General features: G+C 40.3%; 1 protein-coding gene across 3 annotated transcripts; it reads right to left on the bottom strand.

The window, feature by feature from the left end:
• Positions 1 to 2: 2 nt before the first annotated feature.
• On the bottom strand, positions 3 to 26,786 carry Glrx3 (glutaredoxin 3). Of its 3 annotated transcripts, none has more exons than XM_077105383.1 (11): positions 26,644 to 26,786; positions 20,352 to 20,460; positions 13,290 to 13,364; positions 12,410 to 12,611; positions 7,721 to 7,893; positions 7,448 to 7,509; positions 5,325 to 5,382; positions 3,576 to 3,628; positions 2,457 to 2,496; positions 2,276 to 2,368; positions 3 to 254 (listed from the first exon to the last, which is right to left on the bottom strand). In XM_077105383.1, exons 1-11 carry the CDS (start codon positions 26,739 to 26,741, stop codon positions 204 to 206), a joined length of 1,014 nt encoding a protein of 337 aa, XP_076961498.1. In that variant the 5' UTR covers positions 26,742 to 26,786; the 3' UTR covers positions 3 to 203. The 3 variants fall into 3 exon arrangements, with proteins under 3 accessions (XP_076961498.1, XP_076961500.1, XP_076961499.1); XM_077105385.1 differs by lacking the exon at positions 26,644 to 26,786 and adding an exon at positions 26,231 to 26,298; XM_077105384.1 differs by lacking the exon at positions 26,644 to 26,786 and adding an exon at positions 25,975 to 26,055.
• Between the last annotated feature and the right edge of the window lie 1,205 nt (positions 26,787 to 27,991).

The raw sequence follows: 27,991 nt of genomic DNA, 5'->3' as shown, positions 1-27,991 counted from the left end.
ACTTATTTTAATTGAAGATGTTTATTGCATTCTATTTTTGGTGGAAAAAATGTAACATATATTTATTTAGTACAACCTTGTGAAATGCACAAAGCATAACTGAGTAAGAAGCATTTTTTATTCCTAGTCCATTTCTGAGGACTAAATCATGAACTGCTCCACTGTAATTAAATATTTCTTATAATAGTTGGGCACCACACTTGTTAATTTTCTCCTCTCAGTATAGGCAGCAATTCACCATTTTCTTTCAGTTCCTAAAAATAAAAAAAAAGTAACAATAATGTAAATGCACATATAAAAAATGAAAACATCTTTGCAAGTCACAGCTTTCATCAACATCTGAGAACAAAAAGGAACTCCTATTGCATTTACACCCCAAGTCTTTCAACATTCTTAAACTAAACATTATGTCACAAAAACCGAATATAGCCGTTCCTTGGTATGCACAGGGGAGCAGTTCCAGGACTCCCAGAAAGCATGGATGCTCGAGTCCCTTGCACAGAACTGCACAGTATTCACATACAGCCACCCACACCTTCCCATGCGACCTGTGTCATCTCCAGATAATACCTAATGCCAAAGAAGTGTTATATAAGCAGCTGCTGTGCTGAATGGTCTAGAGAATGACGACAACGGGGGCTAAGTCTAGACGTGATCAATATGATGCTTTTTTTCCCCAGATACTTTTCAATCCTCCATTGGTTGAATCTGTATATGGAAAACCGCAGGTGCAGATGGCCCTGTGTGTGTTTACGCATGCAAGCATGTAGAATGAAAAATGTAGGTCTATTTTTGTTGCTTTAGGGTTATCCAAAAGCTAGTGTTAAACATTTTTTTCCTCCAGGAATGAGATCAGCAAAATTACCTCACTGATGTGTTTCAGAGCCATCATGGCTGCAGCACTCAGCAAGAAAAGAAGCCAGAACAGATGCAACCTCCATATGAAGGCCCCACAGTCAAGGTGCTCAAAAGCCCTGGCTTTGTAAACGTGCACTAGTGCCATTTCAGCTGGGATGGGGTTCCTCCACGTCATGAAAGTGCATGCTAAAAACCTTCCCTTCACAATATGACCAGAAGTAGCACTTCTTATTAGTTGTCTTCCACTTCAAAGTCAGAGATCTGACTGAGAAGACTTGCTAACAAAGCAAGCAGGAGGAAGGCCTGAGGGTAGTCTGGGCCTTGGAAGAAGCTCAGCAGCCAGCCTTCTGTGACAGTCCCAGCTTCTCAGGAACCAGTATTCCAGCTGGCCCTCCACTTGACCTACCACAGCCACCTCCCAGAGTGGCAGCAGCAGGGTAGAAGGTTTCAGGGTGTCAAAGCTGCAGGTTCCCTTTATTGTTGTGGGCTAATCAACAGAGCTGTGCAGCACACAGGTGCTAGATGTAGGGCTGTCCTAAGTTCTAGACATTGAATGTACGAAAAGTTATATCCAACAAGCCAAAAAGTAAATTAGTCTACCCATCAATCACTTGCCGAGCTCCTAAAGTACACAGAGCATCAGAAGGGATTCAGAGAGTACAAGAGGAACCTCTCAACATGCTTACCATCCAACAGTTACAGAGTAATAACATCTGACTGAGGCCAGTGATCTGCAGCCACTGTGGTGCGCAGGGCAGGGCCAGTTCTGGGCCTCCAGGCTCCTGCCTCATCTTCACGCACCATGAACAAATGAGGGAGGATAAAGAAAATGCAGGAAGAAAATGATGACAACATAAAAAGAGGCACAAAAATTTCAGGAGTAAGAGCAAATGTCTCTAGCTGGAGGGAACCAGACATTTACAGACCAGTGAGTTTTACAGGATAAAGAAAACAAGTTTAATTACAGACTATGAAAGAAAATCCAAAATCAAGGGCACAAAGGTGAAGAAATGCTGAAAAGCAGGAAAATATGGAAAAAAGCTCTATGGACTTAGTGCACTATGTTTTTCTTAAGCCTGGCCACAGTCTAGGGCTCGCTGAATGCCAAGCGAGAGTTTGGATATTGGCTGGCAGCTGGATGGGAGCTGACGAGGTTCTATAGAAGGCCCAGAGCAACAGGGAAGGAAATCGCTAATCCAGGAAGGAGAGGATGAGAACAGTCTGAAGCAGCAGAGACTATGAAAAGGATGAGACATTATACACTCCAAAACAGAAGTACTAGTCCAGAACAGGCAGACTATGAGCCTGGAGAAAAGAGGAGTCCGACAACCCCAAAGTTTCCATTCAGTGTGCAATGATGGTTTTCAAACGTGTCCCACTTAGCAGTGCTGGAGGGTAGTGGATAGAGAGTCCTTACCTTAACAATATCCAATCCTCCAACAAGCTCCCCTTTCACATACAGCTGTGGGTATGTCGGCCAATTGGAGTATGCTTTTAATCCTTGCCGAACCTAAAGAAAAAACATGATCCTGAAACCTTCCTACAACATCCTACAATGAAAGCTAAACAAAAAACAAAACACAAACCCCAGAACTTACTTCTTCATCTTCCAATATATCAAACGTTTCATATTCAACACTACAAAAAGGAGAGAACATTTTAACAGAAAATACAGTTGTAAAAGAAAAAAATTATAAGACCTATTTGGTGTTTTAAAAATAGTCAAGAAAAGTAGATATTGCTAACAAAATGCCCTAACTTCTAGGCCAATGGAAACTGTTTCACTTCTGCCAGGGATGACAAAGAACAAATCACCACAGGACACAGATCTACCTGGATCTCTCTCTAGACAATAAAGGGTCAGACCCAGGGTTAGAAAAATGTTCGTAAATAACAAAGAAAGGGGTCATTAAAAAATGACCAAAAACCAGCCAGCCTCCCCTCCAGGCCCAGGAAAAGGGGGAAGACAGAGTGGGCCTGAGGTAGTTAATTACGCTAACTTGACCATATTTTCCTTTATAAAATGCCACAATAATTTGAAGAAATTAACCATTTTTCTTTTTGCCTCTAACATTACATTCAGTCTATGCTTTTAATCCTGCTAAAGAATGTTGAAGTATTTAAGATTACCTTCCCTGTAACTTCATAGGGTAGGCTAATATAATCTATTTAAAGCTATGATTTAAATACAAATTATAATTTTTTTAAAAAAGCAATTGTGAAACAAGGAAGAGAAGTAAAAGTAAGCAGAAGCATCTGACAAGCCCAACAGAATATTTGCTACGTATCTCCAGGTAAGTGGTTTTGTTCTGAACCACAGAAGTCAACGGCAGTGTTCTCACCTGGCAGCTTCACCACGGAACACATCAGAAGAAGAGGTGCTGCAATGTAAGTTCAACTGGACCCCTCTCAGATCCTGGTGATGGACCTTATGTGTGCCCATCAGTTTCATGTGTTGCTTAGAAAGTACAACTTTTTTAAAAGAAAATTTTAAAACAACCTATAATATTCTCCCTGTCTATATTTATGCATGGTGAGAACACTGGCCCAAAAAGTTCTACTTTGGTCTTAAGTTAAAGCATTCAAAAAACATTATAGCAAAAATAAATAGATTTTAAAAGTATTAACAAATCCAGACATTAAAACTGAAAAGCATTAGTGGCAGAACTAAAGTTAGAATTTTTTAAATACACCATTTGAAAACAAGATTTACATACCCAGTACTATTCAGTATTTCCAGAATTTGTTTGCTGAATCCACATTTTGCTTCCTAAATTTAAAAAATTACATTTTTTTATATGTCCCAATTGTCATGATCGCAGCTAATGCTTTGTCAATCAATGCAGCGCTTGTCCAATGTCATGGCCACTACATTTGCTCGGCTCCCGTGACTCTTCATAGCCGAGTTCAAGCACTGACCCTCTAGACATCTTCCCAGACACAGCCCATAGACCTACTCAGGCATGCAGCCTCATAAGGTGACATGTGCTTTAGTGGCTCATGGTCTGTGTGGTTAGAAGGTGCCTGAATCAAGTCTAGACCTTCTAGAGAATTTCTTTCTTACTTGATTTATCTGAACACACTTAACCTTTCTGCAATAACTAAAATAATCATTGTCATGTTCCCAACTTTGACCCCATTTTAAAAATTTATCTTTACATTATATGGCATCAAATTTTGGGGGTGGTTATGGAAATCTTATGCTTTTTTTTCATGCCACAGGACCCCAAATCCTAACAATTTTGTGGAAAAAAATTGATACACATAAAACATTTTAAAAGTTCCAACAATAGTGTTTCTGAAATGTATGAATTCTTTCTGGGCTTCCAGAAAAAAAAAGAGTGTTGAGAATAAAAATCTACTTTAAATAATCTCAAAAGGGGGGGGGGATGCCGCTTTATCATTACTAGGAGTTATTCATTTCCTCCATTTATTTTTAACAAATACCCTGAACCAGTGAAAGACTCTAGATCCTAACATAGCATGGATTTCAACATGCTAAAAATTCCTACTTTCGTTATATTAACTAATTAGTTGTGTTAACTAATGAGTTTCATTATATTTGTAATATTAGCTTTCATATTCCTTATGGTGACCTGACTCTCAAAACAGTCCTGTGAAGCCCATTTACAAGGGGCAAAGCAGCTTTCTATGGCTGAGTCACCTGCCCAAGGTGTCCTGTCCTATGTGTTGGGCAGTTTCCTCACTCTGTCAGCCTCAGCTAGCACAGTGGTAGTTTCCACACCTCCAATGTAAGCCAAACCCTGTTCAGCTTTGCCTATCCTAATGACTGGCTGAGAATTCAGGAAATTTAAGAGAGATTCAATTGCTACAAAACCAGTAAAATACAATATAAATGCAACGGCTAGTCTGGGGAAATAACCATCTTAATCCCAATCCAAAAGTTAATTAGTTTTACTCAAGCCATCCGTGGGAGTGATCTATCAAACTTGATATTCAAAATGATGCAAAGTTAATATGTATTTTCATCAAAAATACTACAAGAACCATCTCATTATAAATGAGAATTACTCAATCATCAAACATATGAGGAGCACACACACCAAAGCCAGTATTTGTTTCCCACCATGGACACTTGTACTGTAAGAACCCAAGCACTACCAGCTTCCTCGCACAAAGTACACCAAAGCAGCCCACACACTCAAACAAAGGGTAATGGGACAGCAACTAGCAGACCAGCAAGTGTTAAAATAGTGTTGACCACGTAAGCTGACAAAGTTTGGCAGCAGAAAGAAATGCACCCTGCTGAGATGTTGATGATAAAGTCAAGCAAAATGTAGATTACTTTGCTTGATCTCCATAAGCACCAATTAAGGCCTGGATAACTTCCTGATACTGCTACAGCTTCATTAGCTAAAGCTAGGAAAAGAAGATTTAACTGTCCCCTTGTTGCAGATGTTAACATCAAAAGAAATTACAAATAAAACCATTTTTGAGTTCTTTACCTGTTTGTTTCCTTTCATAAAGAGCATCACAGAAGCTTTATTTGTCAGCACTTTAAGCCTGAAGAGAGAAAATTGATATAAAATGGCTCAGCTCAATTATTAAACACCACTTTTGCTCTGCATCATGAGTAACATGCGTATTTGAGGGATAGCAGGATGATAGTTCACAGCTTTGAGTGGTATTAAACAAGCAAATGCACTGACATTTTCCTTTATTTCACGCTCTCCCTGAGCCACTGTAAAACACAATATGGCTTCCTAGGCAACGAATGTTCCTTTAAGTTGCAATTTAAGCCCATCAACTCAGAGTACTAAAAAAAAAATAATAATAATAACCAAGTCAGGAAGGAATTATTCAATAGGGGGCTCATCTATCGGGCAGAATTTCCAGAACTAGATCCACGAGCCCTATGTCTCACAACTCTGCAGAATTCTGTACTCCTAAGGCTCACAGGGCAGGCTAGAGGATGAAAGCATTAAATCCTAGAACATCGACTAATGCTAGCTGCTAAAAAACCAATGCAATAATGACTTTATACCACCTTTCAAACCAAATAACCTAACTCCTGTCAGGAACTTTAATCATCTGTAGTTAGCCCCAAAGTTTAGTCACACAAATCTCAGAAAAAGTCAGCGTGGAGACAATGGGTCACACCACCATATTCTCACTCCATTGGTGCCACAGGGTAATTAATCCACAGCCCAAAATCTCTCTACAGAAAAGTCACAAAGAAATGCACAGATCATGAACACGGCCACATCATCTCACCTCCAATGAAGTCTAGCCCATTCTCAGACACAGCAGCAAATGCAGAAACAGGACGCTGGCCCGAATCACTCACCCAGACCACTCTGTACTGTCAAAACACGTCACAAGCCCACAAACTCTGCTCATGAGGTACTCTTTAAATTACTATTCAAAATACACTAAACTCTGCTGGTCTATATAATCCTGGCCAGTTACTGTCTATGTCTAAAGCACAGGAGATTTAGAAGCAGTACATTCAGAAAACGGAAGGTCCAGTGCACAGAAGAGCATAAACAGCAATGAGGATCTATTTGAGAAAGAAAATGGGTACTGAACAGTAAATCTAGACATAAAAGAACAGCTGTCTTCAGAGGCTACCACTGCCACAAGCCAAGGGCGTCACCACACTATAGGAAAGAACAAGTGAGGACGTGTGGTCAACAAAAGGACACCACTTTCTCATTAAGAGGCAAGAAGGGCAATTAAATTTTAAAAAAAAATAAATAAAACTTAAAAAAAAAAAAGGCAGGAAGGGTGCTGGCTGTGAGAAAACAGGCAGTAAGGGTCAAATGGACACCCACGGAGCATTAATACAGTCCTACTACCCATGGAGGACCACTTTACTATTCAAGCGCAAATGAACAAGGTATTTATTATTAAACACTATCAGAAATTTTCAAAATATTAAATGATAAGAAAACTTTAAGAGGGAGGTTTATTTTACAAACTCAAGCCCAACTGCAAATGGCTGACTTGATGTATTTCAAAATTAATTCCTTTTTAAACCTCTACATTAATCCATCTGTATCTGAATAAAAGTCCCTTTAATTCTCCCTACATATCAAAGTCCAAAATTTCTATGAGTTTCTTCTAAAGTTGACTGAGATCCTCCATAAAATAGAGAAAAATTTTCCAGCTCCAAAATCTGCTGGATTTTAAGGTGTCATAGTTAGAAAGGCAATGAGATGTATCCAAGGTCTGATGGGAAGTCTAACACATACGGAACATCAGCTTCTCACACTGCACACACTCAGGGTTCTAAACAAGAGTGCTGTGTTGACGTCCTCAGGCAACAACCAAATAACAGGATCCTGGCTCCAAATGCAGGGAGGGAAGAAAACTTGGTTAATCCACCTTAAACCATGACTTTCCAGAAGAGCAAAGAATATCTAAACAATCACTAAACTGTTGCTAATGCTTCTCCAGTTCAAATTAGAGTTTCCCAAGTCTGTATAACTAGTTTGACAGCAAACAATGACCCCTGGCAGGCAAACATCAAATCCTTGATTTCTTTAAAGAAAAAGCAATGTAAAAACAGGATTTAAAAATATTTTTAAAGTAAGAGTAGACTCTGTGAAACTTCTATAACACTTACCTTTCCTCTAATTTGGGAGCTTTGGGGCAAATTGTATCTAGTTCTTCAGATGCTTCTAGCTCCTGAAATAAACATAACATACACATCAGTTTAAGAAACCTTTACTATGACATAAATCTCCATCACACCATAATACTGATCAATTACCTATTCAGAGACACTTTTATTCCAAATTGATATTAGTAAATGCAGAGATTCGTGTGTACTTTAGACTAATTATAAGTATGCTCTAAATGGAATTTCTTTACAAGGTACAGATTTCTCAATCCTCACCTTAATTATATCAAGGCCTCCTATGAGCTCTCCAGAAACATAGAGCTGAGGATAGGTGGGCCAATTGGAGTAAGTTTTGAGCCCCTGCCGAACTTCTTCATCTGAGAAGATATCAAAACTGCTAAACTGAATATTATGTTTGTTAAGAATTTCCACCATCTGCTTGCTGAAACCTGCATACAGAAAAAGAAAACAAAGAATTTAGCATGTCTCTCATATACATAAACACAATTATAAATTAATTGAGAGTACATATCACCCAGTGAACACAGATGCCTGCCTTTATTCTGCCAGTGATTTAGCTGGTACAGCTGAATAATCTGTGAAGAGAAGATACATCCCAAGAAACTCTCATTTGACCTTGAACCACACATGTTCAGATATGACTTAACTCTTTAACACAACTGGAAGCTTTAAAAAAAAAATGGATGTGTATTAATCAAAATTGCTCTTACCATTAGGAACATTTTTTGTGGAAGGATATTTAGTGGCTAAAGAGCAGAGAGCTCTGAAGCTCTGGCACCATTCATCCACCGCAGGGCGGAAGGCCCTGGACAGCCACCTCCCAGTACTGGGACGTTCTGAACAGCCCCTCCCACTCTCCATGCTGAGAGTGGAGGAGAGTCAGCTCTAGCTAGAGGAAAAACTCAAGACAGCAGTTATTTTTAACCCAGCTGTGTACTTCCACTGCCACTTTCCTGCTTCCTGAGTGCCCACTTGAGCAGTTCTCAGTCCTCAACTCTCTAAGGACAGATGAGAAATCAAGGAGGGACATCTTCTCTCTCAGGCTGAAACTGGCACAGCACATTGGATTTTAAAGCCATCTTCTCTGTCATTATATATGAACTGTCAATAGATTGACAGTGTTCTTTCTCATCTCATGTCATCACTTGACAGTTTCTTTTCTAAAACTATTTACATTCCCTAAAGTGTGTAATGTAATTTCTTTGCTACACTGTAGTGACAATTTTATGTTCCATGATTTTATTATACTTTTGTGACACATTTCTGTTCTGTACTTTCTTGACATCATCATCTTATTATAACATTAGTACTGAAGAATAAGAGTGTGAATCAGTCTTTTATAAACCTGTTAGTCCAGTCTGAAAAAAGGATATTTTTCTTTCCATAAACTAATTCTTACCAATCTTTTTTCCTAGTTTGAGCCACCCTACGCTTTCACATCTCATCATTCTTCTTTCCAAACATAGTCGTAACTCACTAGAAAATAACCTATTCTTCAGATTCAAAATTCCTATAAGACTTAACAGCATTTGCAATTATTTTCAAATCAAATCAAATCGAATCATAATATTCAGCCTAAGATTAACTGAAAGATAAGCTTAACCTGATATCACCCAAAAGCATGTTTAGTATTAAAACAGATCTACAACTGAGCTTCATTTTCCAGATCTACAGTTGAAGATGAAGCACTAGTATTTATTTGTACAGCTATAAGTTCTTTTCCTACAACAGAAGTGTTAAGTTCATGTACAGCCTGCAGTAAAACACTGATTCTGAAATTTTTTCATTCATCTGGGAGTTCATTAGTAAACAGCTAACGGCTGATTGCTGATGGTTATTCTGCTGCCAATATATTAACTCATTTCTACTGTAACTGGCTGAGAAAGAGCTTTATTTTAGCTTTAGGCAATTACATGCAGACTAGAAAGATTGATTGGTAGTATTTCATTTTTAAGGGTTAAAGTGGTAGACTGGAAATGTTTTCCTTATGGATAAAGTAGTAAGAAAGCTTTATTCTAATGACAAAATATTTAAACAATTTGAAGAAAAATGCATGCAAGAAATAAACATACTTAAAAAAAAAAAAAAAAAAAAAAACAACTGCCACAAAGTCACCATTTCTATCTGCAGTCATGTCTACTCATGACATGAGTAATACACCTAACTGCCACATTTAATAACTATCTAACAATAAACCCCTAAAGAATAGTTCTGCAATATGCTTTTGTGACTGAATCAAGGCAGATGACTCTCACTGCAGGAGAAATTTCTATGGTCAGACACCTGCTTTGCTACAAGTCTAACTTCAACAGCTGTAAGAACTCCCCAATTACTTAATTAACTTGCTCTAAGACCTAACAATTCTGTTTAAGAAGACAGACATCTCAGTGCTTCTAGAATCTCTTCCTTCACACCTAAGTGTCCTCTCTATCCTCCCGAGCTGCACAGAACAGGGACAACCAAGTCTTTGACAACTGAGGCTCTCTCATGATACACCACAGGATTCTACAGGCAGAATCCACAGCAAAGGATGAGAAAGCAGAGCTGTGGCCTGCATGGGAGCCAGGGACAGGCTCCAGAAATGGCTTTTCCAGCTTCCTGGATTCAAATTTAAATGTTATTTATTCATGGTTTTCTGACTTTCAGAAAGGGAGATGGGGGCCATCAATTTAAAAATCAAGTGTAGCCATAGTCTACAGTGGACATCAAAACGGTGTTACTAAAGCATAGTACTTTCAAAGCGAACTCTGCCAAACCAGGAGAGTGGCCACTTGAATTCACAAGGTGAAAAAAACTTGGTTTTTAATTACAGGAGCTCACCTACACTTCTTCTCTGAGGTGCTAACAAAGGAGCAAAAACAATTCTCTTCTAGGCAGGCTCAAAAAGACAGCAGAGGGAAAGGCTTTACGCTCCCAAAAGAAAGCAGCTTCAGGATGAAGTTATGCAGCAAAGCACACAAAAAGGGGAAAAAGAGCCAGGGAAGGAAGCAGCAGGGCTCAGACACAAAGGAAATGCTTTCTAAGTATCCTAAGCAGACACTTTATTAGAACCAACGCCCTAAGGCAATCTGCTCACTCTATTTGCTGGGTAGAAAAGACAACACCCAAAATATCAGGAAACAGAAAAGCCCTTTAAAAATGGAGTTACAAAGTTGTAAAGAATAAAACAAGCCTTAGAACAGAAGAAACTGTACTGTTACACCATCTGCATCTAAAAACCTTCCTTTAAATTCCCTAGTTACTTATTTCATTCCCTAAATATCTATAATGCTGTGTTTTTCAGATTGCTCTAAAATGTGTTAAAACTTTTTGATTTTTTATTTGTGTAATCTTTTAAATGTCAGTTAATACAACATAAATGAAGTTTAATGAAGTGAAGAAAAATGAGTATTTCTAAGTTTACCTCTAATTTGCTTGAATATAACATCTACATTGAAAAGGCCCTCCAAGACTGACTTTACCCCAACACCCCCAGAAGGAAATGGGGGTAGTTACTTGTGCCCAGTTACTAAGAAGGGCCAAATGAAGCTCACTCACTTGACCATGCCCATCACTCTTCCAGCACACCCTTTCCTCTTCTGGCTGAGCATCCCTATCCCTTCCCCCAGCTTTGGTTTTTGCCATTTGCCAGTTTCACCAAGTCATCATTCAGATCCCAAAAAGGAGAACACAGCATTAGGTTTGCTATGTAAAAACTAGCAGACAGGTTCGCCCATATTTTATAGCCAGTTATACTGCCCTTCTGACTGGAATGAAGGTACTGAATAAAATCCATGAGACTGACGTGAGTCCTCATATTAGGTGGGCTCATAAACTGCCAGAAATGGTTTTCATGCAACACATCTGTCGCTGCCTTAGCTAATCCTGAGACAGACCAGGTTACCTGTAGTCCCTTCGGAGAAGGTATCACCTGAAACGGAAGACACTGACCAGGAAATTTTTTTAGGTAGAACTAAGAAATAAAAGAATCATTTCTTCAACTTTTAAAACAGAATTTATCTTGAAACTTTACCATTAAAAGTAGACTTTTTCATAACTTAACATATAATTTGATAACCATATAGGGAAGAATTTAAAATTGAAATTTATATTGGAAGCTAGGCTATTTTTATAAAGTCACATTGGACATGTAGAAACCATATCAATTACATCCTCAATTTTATTGCCACCTATCTTAATAAGTTCCCTCCTGTGTAGTTGAAACAAATACTCTTAAGAGTCTCAATAGCATCATCAAAAGTCACTGAATGCTCAATTATGAAGCATAATAATGTTGTACCAGGCACAGTAAAAAGAAAATAACATAAACCCAATACCAGAGGGGTCAAATAACTCTAAAACTTACTTAAGGACACAATTATGAGCATCTATGTGTATAGAAAATAAGGGTACTATAAGCCAAGAATTGGGAGTCTTTAAATGACTAGCAGCTATAAATTGGAAATGACAGCAATGGGCAAATAATGCAATCATTAGACATCAACAACAGGGAAGGCAAGAGTACACAACACAGGCCCACGAACACTATGAAAATATTGCAGATTTTTAAATTACTGAATCTGATGAGTGAAGAAAAGGAGGTGGTCAAGAAAGAAGCTGTTAAGAGCAAAACTACACAGGCCAAAGGCCCATCAACAGAGACAGCAACATGGCAGCAGGAACCTGATCTCAACTCCGCTACTGGTTGAATCAACTTCCCATCTACATGGATAAGACAAGGTGCTGAATTAGATAATTTCTAGGACCCCTTCTGGTTCCAACCTTCTCCGAGTTTACAACGCAAACTAATTCTTCTCATCTACTTGTCTGATGCCCCTGGGAATCAGAACCTTTCTGGTTTTCTACAAGCACGTGAACAGAAGCAAAAGATGTCCACCCCAACTGCACCCTACATTGGCAAAGCACCTGCATGGCTTACACCATATCTCAAGCACAGCTTCTTACCACAGCGAGGTTCTTGAGGGGTTCCTTTCATGAACAACATGCAGGGTGCAGCGTGCGTTAATTTCTTCAGGCGAAGGTTAAGATCTTCTTTAAGATGCTCATTAGCACTAGGTGGAAAGGAGCCACTAGATGCGTGTCGCTGCACTTTTTTGGTCAACTCTGGAGCATGTGCACCATCTAATCGGTCAATTTTCTGAGAATTCTAAAGTTTAAAATGTCATTTAGAATACATGTGGCATTCCTTCATCAGAGAGATTTTAGACTCAAATTATAGCGAGTACATACATAGTTCTAGTCAATTTTTAAACAAGTCAACACTGTTACTAGAGAAATAAAAACCTGATTACCAACTGCCTGAAAGGCATTCAATTTAGAAATACATGAGCCCTTTTATTGAGAATGTGTGATGAAAATACTGCACCACCACAGTCAAACCATCCAAAAAGATCTTCCCCCACACTAGCTGGGATGCATCTATTACTAAGTATGAAGTATCTGAAGAACTATGGTAATACCGTGGGTACCCTGAAGCAAAGATTTGCCTCTGCTTCCTAAAAATCATCAATCAAGCTAGAACCAGCTACATGCTTCATAATGTTTACGCACATGCCCTAAACAAGCAACTTCTGATTCAACACAAGGGAACATTACAATTTGCAGCCAAGGGTCTGTACTTTGGTTAAGAAGTAACCACCTGGCTTTTCTCTCTGGCCCTTCTCATCAGCATCAGGGCAAACAATAAGACCACTGGGGAAAGTGCAAGGCCAGGAAAAACCAAATGCCTCATGTTGAGGGGTCCAGAAAGAGTAAAAAGGAACCAACATGGACAGTCCAATGGCCCACTAGAGATGGATGTTCTTGTACCACCCTTTATCCTTACCTTGAAAAACAGAAAGGTGGGAACAGAAATAATTTCATATTTTTCAGATACTTCAGGAACAGCTTCAGCTTCCAACTTTAAAATAAAAAAAGAATGTAAGCTTGATTATTACAAGGTCCTTTTTTTACTGCTTCAAAATGTAAATCAGTTTCACTTGTATTACCCCTCCAAGTAGCTGGCGTTTTTAAGAGTATGGTAGAAAAGTCTACGACACATTTACATTGAAATGAGACTCACTGGGCTGGCATGCCATCCACGGAGTCTGCAGTGTCAAAACAGGTTCAGAGGTTTTTATTTTGTTGCACATTTCAAAAGATGCCTGGAGGCTGTGAATAAAATTTTTGGTGCACTAGTGACCTAGTAAATTTTCAATCATATGCAGCTACTACTATATTGAAATCCATAAATCACTGACCCCAGTTATGTCATGATTACAGTGCTTATTTTCTGCCCACAGCAATTCTTGCTGTTTGCTCTATTGACTAATTTCAAGAGGCAGTACATCATGACTGACAGTTGCAGCCTTCTGCAAATTATGAAGCAAAAGGAGTATTTCTTCAATAAACTATTGATGTCTGATAAATTTTACTTTTAACTCCTACAAGGCTGCTGGACACTAGGCAGATATCTTGCCAAGTTACTTGCTTCAGGTCTATTCATACATGGAAATTCACTGTAAGATGATTATACTCTGTCTGATGATTTCCTTGAGGCTCCTCAACAAGATATAATGTGATATCTGACAACGTGGATATGAAGAACATTTAGAAACACAATTTTGTAAATAATTAGAACACAATTACTATAAGCTATTTATGTAGGTCTTTATAAACTATACTTTGAGAAAAACCAAGATATATTTTTATCTCACAGGACTGTCAATTTAATATAAACTTTTTGAAACCAATAAAAACCTACATTCACATTATACCTATAGGAAATAAAATTTATTGATAAATTGTTAAAAAGTGCTTAAAATATATACACTGAATTTCTTCAAGAGTGAGATATCTCCACTGGGCCTGGAATACTATTTTTATCTACAGCTTTACCAGTCAGGTGATTTCCATTAGATTGAAACTCAATGCAGAGGGAGGCAGCCATCTGTCTGTGATCTATGCCTTCTACCTTACACATTTTTAGGTGCTGCTCCACTATCTTGTTTTATCTCTTTAGAGCACCCTTTTGCAACAATATTTTTAATTAATTTCCAATTTTAAAAATGCATTCTGTATCTTAAATTAACATCAACCATTCAATAATCTGAAAAAGTTGCAAAAAAAGATGAAGTTTTTCTCAGACAGCTGTTCAGAACACACTTTTTCTTTAATTTTAGAAATGTGTGCACCATTCTCTTTAAGACATGCAATTCTGCACTCTGAACAAGAATGCCAGAGAGGCTGAAAACAAGGGCATGTGCAGTGTCACTTCGGCTCATTAGCCCTTCCTTTCGGCCACCATCTGTGGAGCACCCACCACATGCTGGGTATCGTGCCGAGTGCCATAAAGGTTCCTACCCTTGTACTACTGGAGTCTAACAGAAGAGACAGACATCCCATCACCAAGCAATGCCATGCAGGAAAGAGGCAGCGTGGTCTTAGATCAGAAAAATATAGGCAGCATCCGACTCGTACAAACTCCTACATGCTTTCAAAATCTGATCTCTTCTGATTTTCCTACTGGTTTCCTACAAGGTCTTAAGACAGCTCTTCCTGAAGCAAATCACTTGCTGTTCCTACTGAAGTCGAAGGATCACCACAAGTGCCTCCCTTCAAATCAGCTCCCAGAAAACAAATCTAAGGTAACGGTAACAAACAATTCCTACAGAACAAGGAATAGGAATACAGAAAAAGGCACAACATCCTCCAGAATGTCAAAGGCACCTAAAGTCCTAGACCTCTGCAGGGCTGGGGATGAAGGTCAGCAGTAGAGTGCTTGGCAAGCAAGCACAAGGTCCTGGGTTCAATCCCCAGCACTGTTTCTCTCTTTGCTTTTTTAAACCCTTTTCAACATGAAAAATCTTTGAAAATATTGGATCTAATACAATGTAACAATTTTAATCACAAATAAATATTTTTAAATGATCTGCAGTCAAAAGAACTCAAAAGATAACTAACAATAGCTACCTTTCATAGATAGCCTACTATAAACTATGACCCTTTTGTAGCCTACTACTTTGAAAGGTATACAGCACATTATCACCCTAGCTTTAAAGCTGGGAAGGTAAAGAGGAGGTGTGATTAATTTTAGACATCAATTTGACTGGGTTCACATTATACCTATAGGAAATAAAATTTAACTAATAAAGCATTATTCTGGGTGTGTCTGCAAGGGTATTTTCTGAAGAGACTGGCATTTAAAATCAATGGACTGAGGAAGGGGTATCTACCCTCACAATGTGTGAGGGCCACATAATAGGCTAAAGCCCCAAATAAAACAAAAATGCAAAGAAAAGGCAAAGTCATGGAACACCCATCTCCAACCCTTGGCCATCAGAATCCCAGGTTCTCTGGCCTCTGGCACTTGTCCCAGTGACCCCCACGTTCTTAGGCTTTGGGCCCCAAACTATAGAGTCACACCATCAGCTCCTCAGTTCTTGGGCCTTCAGACCAGAGCAGCTTCTTGGCTTCTTCAATTTGCAGAGGGCAGGTGGTGCAGCTTCTTGGCTTCCATGACGAGGTGAGCAGATTTCCACAGTAAATCCCCTCTCATACAGCTCTCTCTGTATACATATATCCTACAGGCTGCTTCTCTGGAGAACCCTGACTAATATAGAAGATCACGGAGTAACCTGTGTCCACAGACACACAGTTAATAAGTGGTAGAACTAAGCACAGTGTGCACGCTGCAGCAGGAGGATCACAAGTTCCAGGCCAGCCTTGGAAACTTAGCAAGACCCTGTCTAAAATACAAATAAAAAAGAGCTGGGGGTGTAGCTCAGTGGTAGAGCATTCCTGAGATCTCTACCCACTAGTACAAGCAAACAAACAAAATAAGTGGCAGAGCTGAGAAACCATAAAACCTATGCTTCTTTCCACTATATCACAGTTAACTTTTCTTCTACTACAATCAAAAAGATAACACTTTAAGAACTGGATTTACATGTGCCTTTGAGACCAAACAAACATGAACACTTTCAGAATGAAATCTGAATCTCCCTGGTGGAAACCACTTGCTTCTACTCCAAGAACCTTAAGCCCTGGATTCTTCTCACCAAGCCCAGGTTCAACGCATGAGAAGGAATGAAGTCAGGGAAGCATGAGGTTAATCCAGAGGTGGGGAATTCTCCCTATTTCACTTCAATTTAGCAGGGTCACCAAAGACTGGCATGACAGTTACAGTTCACAGCCACAATTTACTCTAGGCCAGACACAGTTCCAAATGTTTCATGTACTGACTCAATATCCTCTCAATAACAGGTACTATATCATTAGAACCATTTCACATCGGGATTGTACAGACATTTAGAAACTAGACATTGTGAACTGTATCTTTAAGTTAGTTGCCTATTTCAAAATATTTAAAAATAAAACTGTAAAGATTCCTCTTTTTTTAAGGAGAAAAAAATACATATTTCAGTATGTTAACTCCTCAATGCCTTTAACTTTTTACCTTAAATTATAATGTACATCAGACATAAGTAGAGCAGTTATTATACAAACAATATTAAATGAAACACAACAGCATAAAAAACTAACCAATCAGCCAACTGCTAAGTCTGATCTGGGGAAATTTTGTAGTACAGTGCATTATATGATAAAAGAGAACCACAGGGGAAAAATCCATTTTCAGATCCATTTGATTTGTTTCTCAGATATACCCAGCAGCACTCAACTTGTTCATCACCATGTACTACTTCCTCCTTCTCACCTCCTCTGCCAGATACCATATTCTGAAAGATTCTATCAATTAATTAATTGATAAATGTATATGCACATTTTAGGTAAAGTACTAACAAAATCTTTTATTTGAAAAGGAAAGACATCTGACATGTTTTTAATTCTATTCTGAATAAACATAAGGTTTCTATACAACAGAAACAACTCATCTCTGTCCTCTAAGACCTTGGAGGGCCCACACCTTAGGATTCCAACCAGGTAACAGTAGCCATTCAGGCAGTTGGAGGACCACCCATCCTAGACAGCTGTGGCACCCAGGGGGCATCAGTGCACTTCCTAGTCTTCATCAGGACAATAAGAGGCTCAGAGACAGTGAGTGTGAAAGCCTTGCCTTTCAACATTCACACCAAAACTGCACAACTTTTTTTTTTCTTTTTTTTTTTTTATTGGTTGTTCAAAACATTACAAACCTCATGATATATCATCTTTCATACATTTGACTCAATTGGGTTATGAACTCCCATTTTTACCCCAAATACAAATTGCAGAATCACATAGGTTACATACTCACATTTTTACATAATGGCATATTAGTGACTGTTGTATTCTGTTACCTTTCCTATCCCCTACTATCCCCCCTTCCCTCCCCTCCCCTCCCATCTTCCCTCTCTACCTCCTCTGCTGTTGTTCAATTCTCTCCCTTGTTTCCCTCCCTCTTTCCCCTCACAACCTCTTATATGTAATTTTGAGTAACATTGAAGGTCTCCTACCATTTCCATATGTTTTCCCTTCTCACAACTAACTTTTCTAAGGTGATATTTTTATTCTCTTCTACAAAATAAGAAATTGTTGGCAGTCAGAGGACCTTACAATCTGCCATCTGAATGATTTATTTAAAGTGACTATAGAATTACTGCTCACAGTGGTATCAGACTTGGTAGTGAGGTTTTAAGTTGTTCCAAGTGCTTAAGTGTCTCAGTGAGCCAAGGACTGGAAGCCCTTGGAGCTACTTGGGTTGTCAGGGCACCTAAGTCTGACAGCACCTTATTTAAATGACTCTGTAAAAAGATCACTTATTTAAGTGACTGTAAATCTCACTGACAAAAATGAACTAATCCCTACATTTTACAAGTCAAAAATGCCAAACTACTGTATTATCTTTAAAAAAAAAAAAAAATGAACAAATCACATTAGAAGACACAGACAGGGAAGCTGGGCAGCATGCCCTGGAGTCCCAGCTACTGAGGAGGCTTTGGCAGGAGGATCACATGAGCCTAGGAATTAGAGACCAGCTTGGACAACATGCTGAGACTCTGTCTCAAAAGAGACACAGATAAAGGCAGCAGAACATTAGTCCTGTAATCTAGAAATATTTAGAAGCCCCTATTAACAAAAGAAAGCTGTTTCAAAATGAACTGCATGACTCTTACTGGAAAAGGCCAATGGTTTCTCAAATATTTCACTTCTTATTTGTTCACTGTAGTTCAGTAACTGCCTTTTAACTACCTACTTTACAAACTCCATGCAAGTTACATTTGCCCTCAATATCTAGTGAAATACCACAGAATGAGTTTCTGCAAAGTGGTGGCTCTTAAAAGAATGAGCAACCTGGCACTGCTGTCACCCCACAGGGGCAGTCAGGCTCAGGTGCCCCAATAACCCAGCAACACCCAGGGCTTCCAATCTTGGCTCATTGAGACACTTAAGCACTTGAACAACTTAAAATCTCACTACCAACTCTGATACCAATGTGAGCAGTAATTCTATAGTCATTTTAAATAAATCATTCAGATGGCAGCTGAGAACAATGTGTTACCTAAACCAGTAACACTATACACATAAAGCAGACTTCAAACAATTACCATCATCTTGATTAATCTTACGATTGGATGTTTAATCATTCATTTCACTGGTAATCATTATCTTTTATCACTGACCAAACATGCAGCTTTAATGTCCCCTTCTATTATTTATATTGGACATTTTAGGGTTACATCCTAAGGTTACATTACACATTTCGTTGGAATTTTAAATAAGTCCTTAAATTTTAAAAAGCTGACTATTATATTCATATTTGTTCCATATGCATAAAGAAACACTGGAAGGGTTCATGCAAAATTAATGTAAGCAGTTACATATGGGAAGGGACAACAGAGCTGATAGGCAAGACACGGGTGAGAAGCATACACTGTTTGGATTTTTGAGCCATCAGAGTACAATACCTATTTAAAGCCAACATCTTACAGAAACTGTCTGAAAATATTATCACCAACTATATAGAATTCTGTGTTTTCCATTCACATAAAAAGAGGCATTCAAATAGTTCGTTTCATTTTTAAGCCTACATGTGGGTATACTTGTTTATGTGAAGTCTGAACTCAGAAATTCTGGTTTTAAAAAACAAGGCTTTGGTTTTTCTGCTTGCTTTGAATCTTAAGGATTCAGACTTCTGAACACATATGCCTGCCTTCCCAATAATTCATTATTCTCAACTCATATTTTAGCCTTGATGCCTAAATCAGTACCAACTCCTCAATGACAACATTAAATGTGTTAAATCAAGTGAGCTAACCCACAGTCAAAACTATCATTTTCCTAGTACTTGTCTGCTCAAAAGCAAAACCACACAAAACCAGAATAAAAACCAAAGGAGGGGACTGAGAGCAGAGCTCAGAGGCACAGTATGTGGTAGCCCAGGTTCAATGCCCAGCATCAAAAGGTGAGGAAAGGGAGGTAAGGAAGAGACTGCCTGGCTTCCCTTTCCTCTGCATCCTGGACAGGTTAGATTTTCAGCTTCCACAAGTTTGCATTTACCCAGTCCAGGATAGCAATTTCATTCTTTCCCCAGGCTACAGCAACCTGAACAGACCCTTCAGGAAGCCTTTTCCACATCCCACCCAGCCTTTCCATGAATTAAGTCTGATTAATACCTTAACTATCCTAAAGCCACAATTATCCAGAGAATTATCTCACCTGCCCTTTCTCTCAAATAACTCTGCCTTTGCCCAACCTTATACTTCCCATCCAAATATACCAGGGAAAGTGTGGTGATTTCTATACTAACTTGAGAAATGCAAAGTGACTTTAAGAGTTTTAATTATAATCTACTGCAAATATCCCAATGCTACTTATAAATATTTGGAATTCCACAACACTCCTTTGTATTAGTTAATAAAATCTAGTCAAATCCACAACATAAAACACATAACACTGAAAACAATACCTTCACAAATGAAACTTCACGGTGTTCTTTAGCTAACTCTGCCATTACATCGTTCATCTGTGCACACTGTGGAGCCCATGGTGCCCAGAAATGGATCACAAGGAGGGACCTGTGAGTTAATGAAACAAACTTCTTAAAAATTATATTAACTTTGGAAATAAGTAAATACTGATGTAGACCAATACTACTACAAAAATAAAACCTTTAAAAGAACTGCCTAAATTGTTTAATACTGTAGGATTTTGGTATATTATAAGCAGACTGAATTCAAGAACATTATGCACAGCCTGAGACCCTTTAGGATGAATTTTCAAGTCAATGATATTTCTTAAATTAACAATTAGCCCATGTAGCTAGGCATGGGGTACATGCCTGTAATCCCAGCAATTTGGGAGGCTAAGGCATGAGGCAAGAAGATCAAGTTCAAGGCCAGCCTCCATAACTTAGCAAGACTGATCAAAATTATAAAATAAAATAACTTTTAAATTTTTGTTTAGTTGTTGATGGACCTTTAATTCATTCATTTATTTATATGAGATGCTGAGAATTGAACCCAGTACCTCACGTGGTAGGCAACCACTCTACCACTGTCACAACCCCGCCCCAAAATAAAAAATTTTAAAAAAAGGGCTGAGGATGTAGCTCAGTGGTTATGCACTCCTGGGTTCAATCCCCAGTCGCCCCCCTCCCCCCAAAAAAACCTAACCTGCATAATGTGGTTCTGAATGTCCATCCATCTCAATTAATAGGTACATAAATCAACTCTATTTTCAGACTCCTAAGGAATTTCTGTATTAGGGGCACCATGTTTGTGAATATCATTATTAACATATTTATTTTTTTTTATACATAGTATTGTGTGGAAAAGGGGGTATGATTGTGACCATAGGAATAACAATAAAATGTTGAAAGCAAAAAAACAAAAATGTCTCTTACAAAAACAGCCTCTTATAATTTTAATATTATACCACAAATGATTTTCTAAGTAGTTTAGTATGAACAGACAGAATAGCGGATTAATAAATTGCTGGCTATGTTCTTAAGAGCCTAAATGCATATCTACCTTAATCATTTTTTTTTAATTTTTTTTTTTTTTTTTTTAGGTGTAGACAGACACAAAACAATGCCTTTATTTTTATGTTGTGCTAAGGATCAAACCCAGGTCCGGCCCGTACTAGGCAAGCGCTCTACCGCTGAGCCACAATCCCAGCCTCTTAATCATTTTCATACAAAATAATTGTGGCAAAAAATAGCTATCTTTATTTCTATCCTCATATTCAACCTAAATTAATTTAGTTTTATAGGATGCTACATTCAAACACTATCCTCCTCAAAAAAAAAAAAATTGAGGGAAAAAAGTTACATAGAGGAAAGAACCAAGGACAACCGATGTTTGAGGGGAAAGGTTTTTTTTTTTTTTTTTTTTTTAGTTGATGGACCTTTAATTCATTTATTTATTTATGAAGTGCTGAGAATTGAACCCAGCACTATAAAAGCCAATGAGATAACAGGTAAGAAAAGAGCAGGCCCATGTGAGGAAAGTGGAAGCACAGGGAGGATAAGGAGGCTGTCAGAGGCAGGGTTTAGTGACGGTCCAGGAATAGGCAAAGTCCAAGGTGGCTAGAGACTGAGGGCTGGAAGTGGCAATGGCCTCAAACTCTAGCACAAAGCTGTCAGCCTGGGAGGAGAGAAGTCTAGTGGGCTTTCAGTGAAGATATCTGCATTTGACCTACAGGTCTGGGTGGGGAAAAAAGCCACACCATGTTGCAGAGGAGGCAGACTGGACCCACGGTCAGACCTCAGGGCTGACCAACACCAAGTCAGGCCAAGTGGAGGACAAGGAAAGGAGGCCTAGAAGTAGGAGGAGGTTAAAGGGTCTCAGAGAGGTGTGAGAAGGAAGAGTGGGTTGAAGTTACAGTTCACCAGTATGGCATTTGCCTAACATACACAAGTCTCTGGAATCAATGCCCAGCACTACAAAACACAAAAAGGAGTAACCACCATTAAATGCATCAAGAAAGGGCAACTAACATTACCAAGAGGAATGTGAATGGACTAACAGAAGCACATCAGTCAGCATCAGAGGCGGACTGAAGGTAAGAAAGCAGAAGCTGCTAGAAATCTACTTCAAGAGATTTGTACCATGCACAAGAAAAGGACAGATCTAAGGAATCAGCTTTTAAAAAAAAATTCTTGATACTAGGAAATCTTCATATGCGTATTTTGTGCAGGGACAATTCAAATGGAGAGGGAGAGGCTGAGGACCAGAGAGACAGCTGAGAATGCATGGTCTGCAAGGAGGCAGGAAAAGGGCCTCCAGAGTAGAGAGAGGGGCAGTGTCCTCTGTATCAGAGCCAAGGAATAAACAATGGGTAAAGCCATAGCTGGGTGCCTATAATCCCAGCAGCTCGGGAGGCTGAGTCAGGAGGATTGTTGAGTTCAAAGCCAGCCTCAGCAAAAGCAAGAGGTAAAGCAACTCAGTGAGATCCTGTCTCTAAATAAAATACAAAATACAGTTGGGATGTAACTCAGAGGTAGAGTGCCCCTGAGTTCAATCCCAGGTACACCCCCCTCAAAAAAAGGATGGGTAAAGTCATGTATAAGGAGCGGGGGATCAGGCTGCTTAAAGTTCTTTTCTCTCAGGTACAAAGCAAGGCCATCTGCTGAAGGGAAGAAACTGAAGGACAGGAATCACAGGTAGGAATAATAAAGAGGGGAGAACTGCTGGCTGCACAACAAAAGTCTAGGAGGGGCTCCAAAGGAAAGCCCGCCTATGGCAGCAAAGAACATATTGTGGGGCCCCCACCCAGCAGATCATGATCTGCATTCAACAGATGATGGCAGCAGCAGGGGAGGGTGAGCAGGTGTTCAGTATGGGCTTTGAAACATTTAAAAAGTAACAGTGATACTTAACAGTTTTAAAATGATGCGAGTATTGACAATCATAAAGGTCAGCTCCAGGACTAAAGAGGTGAAAATTAAAAAGGATAGGAAAGGAGAAAAATCTCAGCTATGTTGATTTAGTATTACAATTCTCATGTTGACACAATACATCAAGACAGTCTTTTAAGGCTTTTTTATCTTGAGAACATGACTGAAGTTGAGGGTACTAAAATATCCCTGATCTGTGTTATTCTTCAGTGTGATAGGCTAGAAACAAATACCATATAACTGATTCTTGTTTAGATGGGGTGTTAGAATCAAGCAGATTCATCTGCTCTAAAAATGACCCTAACCATGATGACCCTAGCTGGGTGTAATCCCAGCAGCTTGAGAGGCTGAGGTAGGAGGATTGTGAGTTCAAAGCCAGCCTCGGCAACAGTGAGACGCTTGTCTCTAAATAAAATACAAAATAGGCTGAGGATATGCCTCAGTGGTTCAGTGCCCATGAGTTCAATCCCTGATACTCCCCAGCAAAAAATTTAAAAAATAAAAATAAAAATGACCCTAAAGTAAATTGCTTCAAAAAATTATATCCCAAAAAATCCTAGGTGGGGATTTGAAATTGTCATCAGTACTTACATAATTCAAATGGAAATAAAAGAAGCCAAATAAAAGAATTGAAGCAAGGTCATCTTGAGATAAACCCTGACTCAAGCTTTTGCAGAACTAAGGTGTCCTTGCTGGACAGTAGAAGAATCGAAACATGTGAAGTTCCTCAATTAAAAATGTACTGACAAGGAGGAATGGAAGGAAGGAACACAGGGCAGAAACTGTGACTCTTTTACAGAAAGTTCAAGAGCACTACAGTGACAGAAGAGATCTATTTTTGGAGAAGGGGCTAGAGGAACCCCTGGGGTTCTATTTTCCTATTTTGAATGATGGTTACTGATATGCATACAATTGTCAAAATTCATCACATCTGACAATGAAGATCTGTGCATTGATATCTCAATTTTTTAAAGCTGTACATCAATTTTCACCAAATTGACAAAAGGATTTCTAAAATCAAAATATTTAATGATAAAAAAGATGGTGAGAGAAGCACTTCCATATCTTGCTGATAAAAACTGAGATCTTCCAGAAATTCCACACATATATGCTGATACCTATTCCAAGGAAACAATTAAAAGACAAAAATTTATGAATATGAATATTTCCCATTACTTTACATAGCTAGTAACTGGAAAAATCTAATGTTCAACAATGTAGTTTTTTAATGGTCATAACAAAATATTATAAAGCCACTAAAAATCAAATTTTCAAGGAATTTTTAATGCCATGGGGAAAAATATCACAATCTGATCACATTTTTTAAAAAATTGGAATAGGTAACTAGGCTTTGTAATATTATAAGCCCACACGAGTTTAAAAAAAAAAGAGTATTCAAATAAGCCTGAATTCAAGTTTCAGCTACATCACCACCAACATGGCTTTGAAGAGTAGTTTAACTTCCCTGCACTCCCACATCTGTGAATAGCATTACCTAACACCCTGAGATGTTAAGAACAAACAAAAACATAAAAGTGTCTTAGCTATACTAAAAGCATAATTTTAATGTTAGTAGTTAGCCATGATATTCACATATCATGCTTTACTTTCAGTATCAATTAAGTATATTATATCATATATGTATACATCCAATATTATAATGACATATACTTGAAACAAACAAAATAATGTCCTCTTTTGGATTATATATAACAGTATTATCTCCATCTTCATGGATTGTTCAATATGCCTAATGCATTGTTTAAAGAAAACACTTAGAGAAAGATCAGGATGAAATCCTCACTTGCGAGATTTCAGACCACATAATGAATCTTGGTTCTTCATCAATACAACAGTTGTTTTCTGTTTTTACAGGTTCTGCTACTTCAGTTTTTCATCTGCAGTTAACACTACCATTTACTATCACATGCTAGACTCAAGTATTTTTTAAAATGGGTAAAACCTCTTAATTACTCTGCAAATGTGTAAACATCCCCATTGTATAACCAGCTGAGGTTCCAGTAACTTACATATACATCTAGTAAGTGGCTTAAGCCAAGACAAAAATCTCAATTCCTATCAAATTTTAAAACTGAAAAGCAATGACTTGAAAAGTTCATTTAAAGTGTTACATGGAATACTACTTAATGTTCTTAAATGTTTCTATTTTCACAAAGAGCAGCAAAGGTTCCCTCCTTCCCCAGATGTCTCACTTCATTTTCCAAGTGCCCATTTAGCCTGGTGACCTTGAAGAATTTAGACTACTGGGTCACTCCAGGGCAGACCACAAGCAAGAATACATCCAAAAAGTATATGAACTTGAACTTTCCCCGTTAAGGATTGTGAAACATACAAAAAATAGTCTTCTCAATGTAATGGTAAATTCAAAACATTTAAGGACAGGTCCACACAAGTCCTTAAATGTTATTTAAGGATTAAATTTCATTAGGCCACCTCTGGTGTCCTCCACTGTTGTGCTGCCTGAACATGTGTTGGTTAGGTGGATGAATCAGAACCTAGCTTCCATCAATGAGTAATGTCATCTATCCCCTTTAAAAAAAAAAAAATCGCAGGTAAAACTGAAATAAACGCCTAAAGAACTGTTTGTTTCATTCGTTTTTGGTGCTGGGGGTGGAACCCAGAGCCACCACTAAGCCACACCCCCGGCCCCCAAAGACCAGTTTTAACTCACACTTGAACTTCCTCACAACGGTGCAGCGCAGGGCGCTTCCCGCTGCCAGTCCCGCAGCGGTTTGCAGGCACTGAGCCCGAGGCTCGGTTACTACACTTGCCGGGGTTAGCCGCTGGTGGGCGGCCGAGTTGAGGGTCCCAAGAGAGGGACACCGGAGCGAAGCGCCAGCAGCACAGCACAGCGTGGCCCCCACGACCCGGGTCGGGCTGCACAGCGGTCCAGCCACCCCAGCTGCCCGCCCTCGCGCCCCACGCACCCCAGGGTCTCCTTCCGCAGTCCGCTCAAGGGCGAGATGCACGTGCGCAGCCCGGGCGCCCCCAGCCGGGCCGGAAGCCGAAACGGCAACGGGCTGGGCGGAGCGCGGCCCGGGCGGCCCGGCGCGCCCTTCTGCGGCGGCGGCGGGGAGGCTCCGCGGGGGTCTCTGCCCGCCCCGCGCCGCCGAGTCACGGCCCAGCCCAGCCGCCCGGGCCAGACGGCGGGGATCCCGGGTCCGGGCCGCCGTGAGGCCGGGCGGCCGCCTGCCCGCTGTCCCGGGAGGGGCGGGCTTCGGGAGCCGGGCGACGCCGGCGCGGCCCGAGGCCCAGGCCCGCCAGACGCCAAGGGGCCGCCCACCCCGCGGCCCGACCTCCCTCCCACCACCCACCATCCGCCACCCACCGCCCAGCTTACTTGGCTTTGAGGCGCAGCAGCTCCTCAAACTGCCCTGCCGAGCGGACCTCCACCACCGCCGCCGCCGCCTCGGCAGCTCCAGCCGCCCCCGCCGCCATGCTGCAGCCGCCAGTCAGGAGCAGTCGAGCGCGGGCGGCTCGATGGGGTGGGGCGGGGCCAGAGCGCCTGCGCGCGGGGAAGCCCCGCCTCTCCCATCGAGGCCCCGCCCCCGGCTGCTCCCGAAGCACCGGAGACCCGGAAACCTGGCGCGGGGCAGAGTTGTGCCGCCAGCCTCCGAACTTTCCTCGCACTTCCTGTAACCTTAGAGATCAAGCCCGGGGCTGTGTTAGCGAGAAGTGTCTGAGTGAGTGCGAGTGAAGGTGGGTTACAGCACTGGCAAGCCGGAATCGATCAGCAAGGGAATTGCATCAAGGTGGGGATGAAACGGAAAGTCTGGGAACAGGGTAGCGGTCTTGGAACCTCAGCACTGACAAGGTGCTTACAGCTGGGTCCTGCAGCACCCGACCCCACGCCCTCTGTGTCGGACTGGGGGCGACCCCCATCCTCCGCGTGCCATTCCCTCGACGGAGGCCTGCCGGACCCATCCCCATTGCGACCTTGGTGCCTCAAAACCCGAGTGGCGCCGCTTCTTCTGAGCACCAGGATGCACATTTCCATGACCCCTGCCTCCCTGTCACTCAGACCTTCTGGCCTCCCGCATGGGTGGCCCTCCAAGTACAGTCCTCTGCGCCGGTCCTACGTGATTCCTACAGATTCTTGGCCTGGATAAATTTCCCCAGGCTCCTAGTTTTTTCAGTCCCCAAGGGAACCTCAAGAGCTAGCCCAGAGTCCAGTATCCATCTGCTTTAGGAAGTACACCGCCACTTGTAGAATGTCCCCAAACCACATCAGGCCTTCCCTTCAAAGCCCCTCTCCTTTATGGTTCCATTTTCACTCAACACCTAATACCCTGGCGCCTGCCCAAACATTCAGGACTCTTGGCTGGTCCTCTGGCTCTGACTGCACACTACGTCAGGCACTGTGAAGCCTTTGTCTGCACTAGTTGGGTGTCCCAGGGCCACCTGTGTATGCTTCTAACATGGGCATTCATGTCCTAAACTGTGTTTGTCTCCTCCTGAGGCCATGTTCTTAGGTAAGATGGGAGCTGAATCTCCATCCCAAGCGCCTGCATTGGAGCCAGCCACAGATCCATGCTCCCAACTCACCAGATTTCAAAGACTGCACAAAAAAACGAATGCGATATATCACTAATAATTTTGTATTGATTGCATGTTTAAATAATGACACTTTGAATATATATTGGGTTTTGTGAACTATATTAAATTTACCCTTCTTTATCTCTGGTTAT

The sequence above is a fragment of the Callospermophilus lateralis genome, chromosome 15, assembly GCF_048772815.1.
Source record: "Callospermophilus lateralis isolate mCalLat2 chromosome 15, mCalLat2.hap1, whole genome shotgun sequence".
Lineage (NCBI taxonomy): Eukaryota > Metazoa > Chordata > Mammalia > Rodentia > Sciuridae > Callospermophilus > Callospermophilus lateralis.
Note: the sequence above shows the minus strand (reverse complement) of the source record. Positions and strands in the feature narration are given on the sequence as shown.

What these genes read in the sequence shown, in the direction of transcription:
- Glrx3 (XM_077105383.1), bottom strand. Translation starts at nt 26,741, where the DNA reads ATGGCGGCGGGGGCGGCTGGAGCTGCCGAGGCGGCGGCGGCGGTGGTG. An exon ending in CTGCTGCGCCTCAAAGCCAA is followed by an intron (nt 20,461 to 26,643) that starts GTAAGCTGGGCG and finishes ATTAACTCACAG; the next exon opens with GTCCCTCCTTGTGATCCATT. An exon ending in CCCTCAAGAACCTCGCTGTG is followed by an intron (nt 7,894 to 12,409) that starts GTAAGAAGCTGT and finishes TTCTGTATGCAG; the next exon opens with GTTTCAGCAAGCAGATGGTG.